This window comes from Wolffia australiana, chromosome 4 (assembly GCF_029677425.1).
Source record: "Wolffia australiana isolate 7733 chromosome 4, ASM2967742v1".
NCBI lineage: Eukaryota > Viridiplantae > Streptophyta > Magnoliopsida > Alismatales > Araceae > Wolffia > Wolffia australiana.
Window position 1 is genome coordinate 22,305,469 of NC_135838.1, and position 6,100 is coordinate 22,311,568.

The window sequence follows — 6,100 nt, forward strand, 5'->3', positions numbered from 1 at the left end:
GGCCAGACGACAGTTTCCATCCACGGGGGACCGCCTGGGGTGGTCCTACGGCCCCTGGAGGTCCACCACAGCCAGAACAATTCATCTACAGCTGTTGGATGCCCTCCAAAGGGCTTAAAAAGGGCCAAAGGCCCCAACTTTAATCATACACCAATTTTAATCCAATTTTACTTACTATATCAAGCATCTATAAAAAATATTAATTCGAATAAACGATATAGTAAATATTCTATCTTATAACTATCTCACCTCTTTCTTTTACTTCTACTTTCTATCACTTTTAATCATATATAATCCTAATTTGTGGACTTTAATCTCAACCAGTTTACATGATAGAACTACAGAATAAAAAAATGTAATAAAAGTTATCAAAACAGAGATAAACTCCTGAATGATAAGCTTTGCCTGACCGTTCTCTATAATTGATATAGAAAAAATACAGCATCTGGACATTTGGATCATGTCTCAATATTTCTAGAACAGAAATGTTAGATGAAATAGTGGAACATCTGTTTTTTCTCCACTGAAGTTTTATTCGAGAGTTATTCACAGCTATTACCAGAGGGTAATTTCTCTGGATCGATCGTCATCTTAATGAGGAAGGCAGTCTCCAGAGCTAATTCCTGCAGTTCCAAGTACTTGCTCTCCTCTAATGTATCCGCAGCTAAATATAGTAGCTTAGGACGCTTTGGATCGTGAAAGGTGAGCTCACGAATTCTTGCAATCCACTTGGCTGCCTCCCACACGCCAAACCTGAAAGCCCAGTAGCAGGAGTCAATGTCTCTCTCTCTCCTCTCTAAAATAAGATTCATATTAATTAACACTCTGTCTTCAACGAAGTTAGTCATCACCACTCCCAAGTATTAACATGGTAATCTCCAAGACGAATGCAAAGTGATCATGATTATATCATGAGTTGCACAGTCAATATCAAAGAATGAAAGCTACACTTAGTCACCATTAAAAAAGTAAAATGACAAAGAGGATTCTATTACTCACTGAAAGCATCATTTATTGATTAAAGGATCGTAAACACTGTAATTTGTACAGCAACTTAACTGTTTATATTTACACAAAGTTGTATGGAACCCTTATAAAAAATAGTATATCTATAATACCATTAAAAGAAGTTTGGCATGTCACAACCTTTTTTAAAGGGTCAAATATGTTCTGTCAAACACCGAACAGAAGTATTGAGACAGTTGTAGAGAAGAAAACCAAATCAAGTTACCTGGTGTTGAATGATGATGTCACTAGCACCGCAGGATAAATAGCATCCTTCTGAATGTTTTCATAAGGGGAATAATCTTTTATGGCCTTGAATTCTTCAATGTCTCCAGGGCACCCGAACTCCTCATATTCAATAGGAGTAATGGGCAAAACAGGATAAAGTAGAGTGTTTAACGCATCCAAGAAAGGAACCTGCAGAACAACCAGAATAGAATCTCAACAGAGTCACCACAAGTACTGCATTATGAAAATATAAACGCAGGCCAAATCTTACCTTCAGAACAGCGGCACGGAATAGATCAGGGCACTTGTTGATGGCCGACGCAACCAGAAGGCCCCCGGCACTGTAACCGCATCCAGCAAGCTTGCCGTCTTGAACGATGCCTTTGTCAATAAGGAATTGCGCACAAGAGACATAGTCCTTAATCGAGTTCTGTTTCTTTGCCCCCCTCCCATCATGATGCCATTGTTTTCCTCGACCACCACTTCCTCTAAGCAAAAATGATATACATATATTGAGGGAAAGAGAGATAATAGTGTCTATAGTTAGAACAAAATTAGGGTGCAGACAATGATGAGTTCCTAATCTACAAGGGAAGATGACAAGTCGTCCTCATCATCGTCATTGCATGTGGCCAGAATGACAAGGATAAAATCATCATCAGCATCCTTCGCACAGATGGGGGGTGAAGACGATGATGATTCATCATCGTCCCTAGTCATCTGGAAGAGTAAAAATAGAGAATATGTTGATTGATTTGCCATCATCATCCGTCATTAATTTGAAGACAAATAATGATGAAAAACTCGGAATCATCATCATTATTCCAGAATAAATGAATGATCAAGACAATGACTAGTTATCGTCGTCCTCTTGTTCTCATCAAAGTGATGGCAAATCCTTAGCTGAATAGCCTTGACGTGCACTTCATTGGAGAACTTGGAATTTTGTGTAATTGGTCTACACTATTATGTTTTCTTCTCTAGACCAAAAAGATTAAAAGACACAGATATCAGGGTATACCTCACATCAGCGTATGCAACAACCCATCCACGGTCAAGCAAACTCTTTAACTCATATCGCCAGGCCTTGTCCAGAACTTCTCCATAAGCCCCGTGGCCATGAAGCAGGCCAGGGCTTCCCTCTTTCTTATGCTTACGTGAGTAGACTGTGGTCAATGGGACCATCACTCCACCTTCTGAAGGAACGTCATAGTAGTCGCAAGCATAGTACTCTGAAAGGCCATTCCACAGAACATCAGAATCATTTTCTTCGGCCAGCTGCTCATTATTTCTTGGAATTTCAGATAGGTCTAATCCTTTTGCCGCACGCTTTCCATAAAGAGTCATTGTCCTCTCATGAAAAATGTTTTGCTGATGGACTATCTTCCACTTTCCGTTGGACAAATTATAATCAACAGTAGCTACTGGCATCTGAACAGACCAGTAAAGACAATAAGATAATTATATAAATCCAAAGGAACACAAAAATCAATAATTTCCATCAGTTCTCTAAGATGGGGATCGTTATGGTAGAAAATTGTGGGAAAAAATTGTACAAGCTAGATAATTGTGACAATATCCTTTTTCTGGAAAATGGTTATGCAAGGATACTTCTCGTACCACGGGCGAGGATATTACAAACCGCATTGTCGACGTAAGGTAATCATAGTTGGTCCCCGATGAGATCTGTGAAACATGCTTCGGAAGTGGTAAAAATCGTGGGTTTAGGGCAGCTAAATGCACTGCTTCCTGCAAAAAAAAGATCACTTAAAAACTGAAGTTGAGAGTCAACTTAGAGATGAAATTTATCGATATTCCAGCTTAATCTAAATCTCATTTTCTCATTTTCTTAAAATAATCCAATTTAATTGATGATACTGATGACAGAAGAACTACAGCTCAAGATTTCTCTAAACAAATTGATGATACTTATACCCAATTATTTTTTAGAAAAAAAGGGAATTAGATCTCACTTACTCCAGCAGGAAGCGGAAGGCAAATTGAACACAGTCTCAATAATTTTCCCTGCCGCAGTGTAAGAACTAAGTGTGAGTCACAGAAGTCAACGTCTTCAATACTTAAACCAGGCTCCTCAATGAATACACCCTGCATGATTATAGCAAAATTGAAATCGAAAAGAGAGAGAGAGATGCGCTAAAAAGAGTGGCAAAATCTAGACCCTATCCTATTTTGTTTAGAGATATTCCATATTTTCACGACCATTACACAATAAGAGATAATTTAAGTGTTGCAAACCTCCCAAGCCCTTGAACTAGAATTCTCCACCGTACATCGAAGTAGATAATGGGAATCAACTGGCACGCCAGCCTGTGCAGCATCCGTAAACATATAAAGATACCCTCTATGATGTTCAACTATGCAGTGAGTTTTTGCCTCGCTTTCCCATATCAAACTCATCCCAGAGAACGGCTGAGCAGCATCAATCAAGAACACCTGCAAGTTTCTTGACACTGACGTGATTTAGATCAAGTTATATTGCAGTTTTGAAGTTAGAGTCTAACTTATACCTTTGAAGACGTCTCAGAGAATATGTTCACTGCGACAAAACGGAAATCTTTGGTATTCCTGACATTTACAAACACATTGTCACCTGATTCTTCCAAGATCAGAACATCTTCCTTTTTTGATCCGATCATGCTGCACAAAATCCTACAAAGAAAAATTATTAACAACAAGGAAATTTTACGATCATCTTGAAACATCTCAAAAGAATAGATGCTGTTCGTAGATCACTCACTTATACGGTCTCCGATAGTGGTTTGTCACAACGTAGAGCAAGGCCTTCCCGTCCATGGCCCATGCCATGCCTGACACTTGATCGATTTGGGGTTTATTCAAAGTGGAACCCAAATTCAAATCCCGAACATACATCCTAAAGGTGTCTTTATCTTTGTCGTAAAGAGTGTATGCAAGATAATGATGATCTGGCGACACTTCAGACAGCTCCTCGAAGGTATATCCTAGATAAGAAATCTGTTGCTAATGAAAACTCAACTTTTTGGCATCAAAATATCTGCCCAAACATCACACGAAACATTCCAATCCATAACGCATTCAACTCTTTTTCAATCACCCCACAAAATCAGAAAATAATCGACTGCCGTTTCCAAAGATTTGAAGAAAGCAACTGATTCTACAAACTAAAAACCAATCCTCTAGAGGGAATGGCAGGATACGGGGAAAACGTACTCAAACATGGAGAAATTCTAAGTGAGAAATTCCCACGAGTTCAGTAAGAGGGTAATAAAACACAGAGCACACGAGGAATTCAAAACTACTGAGATACATTTCTGTAACAGACAAGAATAGCATCTGCATAAACTTATAATTTTTTTTTTTCTCTGAATTAGAAAAGAGACACAAGCACAGAACTCCACAACGAGGAATCCCCACGAGTTCAGTAAAAAGGGAATAAAACACAGAGCAGACGAGGCATTCAAAATTACTGAGATAAAATTCTTTTACAGAGAAGAAAAAGCATCTACATCCTCTTATAAACAAAATTTTCTCTGAATTAGAAAAGAGACAAAAGCACAGAACTCCACTACCTCCGAAGCGATCAGCCTCCGCGTTATAATCAAGCAGTTTCTGTTCGATCCGCCTCCCGGCGTTGTAATCAAAGCCGGCAGAAGGATCGTTGTACGAGACGAACTCCTCATTCACGCTGGCGGACTGGCGGCAAAGAATCGGGTATTGCTTCCCTTCCTCGACGCGGGTGTAATAAATCCAAGGACCCCAGCGAACTGGAGGAGTGCAAACATCACTGGCCAAGCGAACAGCCATCTCCGACTGAAGCTTGAGCAGGAGACGTTCTGCCCCGAGCGAAGCCATGACATCGTCGGTGTACTGTTCTTCTTGCTCCATGTACGCGTCCATGTGACGGGTGGCGACCCCATCTTGGAGGTCGGCCATCCAACTGTAGGAATCCTGCCAGGTGAAGTCGTGGAAGGTGAAAGACGCCGGCTTTTGAGGCGGGCGCGGCGGCTTCGGCGGCGGCGGAGGGGGCGGGCGGCGGCGCCGCTTGCCGCCATCGGCTTCACGGGAAGTGAAGCGGACGAGAGGGAGGAGGGCTCTCGAGACTGCCCGTCGTCGTCGGCAGAGCTGAGACAGCATTCTGCATCTAGTAGCGTTCAGAGGAGAAGAGAGCAACTCGCATGGGTTCTGGGTTTTTGGAGTTTCACCTTCCTACAGTAAGGGATCAACTCTTATTCAGTGGAGAAGAGAGCAACTATTATGCTGACAGTAAGGGAACGGCAGGCGTCACCCGTCACGTCACACGTCGTGGAGACGGCAACGTGATGGATGATGTGATGGTGGTGGTGACTAAAGTAGGGGCCCCGTGAGAGTGACGGTGACGGATGACGAACTGGGCGTGATGGTGATGCAATAGTGATGGGGGCCTCGGATGAGTGACCTGACGGGACCGCCGCTGACGGCCGTGACGGATTTTTAAAAATGACAAAAAAAGCTTAAAAATCGTTAGATTTAAGCTTTTTGACGGCCGAGATTTCGCCACGTGGTGTTGCTAATTCGATTTCTTGGGATTTTCGAGAAAAGTCCCCGCATTAATTCGCACGCAAAAGGATGCCGTCTAAAGATACTTGGAGATATGCCCCTACAATTCTCCCTCCTCCGCATGGTTATTTTTCCCGTCACATGTGACAGTGACACCATCCGATGACAGGGACGTGACAGGGCCACCGCAAACCATGACGGTGACGCGAACTGTGACGGATTTTTCCGAAATCCTCGGACGTGTGACAGGATGGTGACGTGACGAAACTTTCGTCACGTCCCAGAGGTGCCATTCCCTAATGCTGAGATTGCTTTACTCATTTTGCAGCCT

The 6,100-nt window shown here is 42.1% G+C and overlaps 1 protein-coding gene across 3 annotated transcripts; it reads right to left on the bottom strand.

The window, feature by feature from the left end:
- Positions 1 to 382: 382 nt before the first annotated feature.
- Positions 383 to 5,430, bottom strand: LOC144702409 (Prolyl oligopeptidase family protein). Of its 3 annotated transcripts, none has more exons than XM_078574443.1 (10): positions 4,803 to 5,430; positions 3,992 to 4,067; positions 3,762 to 3,903; positions 3,490 to 3,687; positions 3,211 to 3,339; positions 2,854 to 2,982; positions 2,255 to 2,664; positions 1,505 to 1,721; positions 1,232 to 1,422; positions 383 to 753 (listed from the first exon to the last, which is right to left on the bottom strand). In XM_078574443.1, the coding sequence occupies exons 1-10, from the start codon at positions 5,365 to 5,367 to the stop codon at positions 543 to 545; spliced, it is 2,268 nt and encodes a 755-aa protein (XP_078430569.1). In that variant the 5' UTR covers positions 5,368 to 5,430; the 3' UTR covers positions 383 to 542. The 3 variants fall into 3 exon arrangements, with proteins under 3 accessions (XP_078430569.1, XP_078430568.1, XP_078430570.1); XM_078574442.1 differs by having other exon boundaries at positions 3,992 to 4,214; XM_078574444.1 differs by having other exon boundaries at positions 3,992 to 4,227; positions 4,803 to 5,049.
- Positions 5,431 to 6,100: the final 670 nt, after the last annotated feature.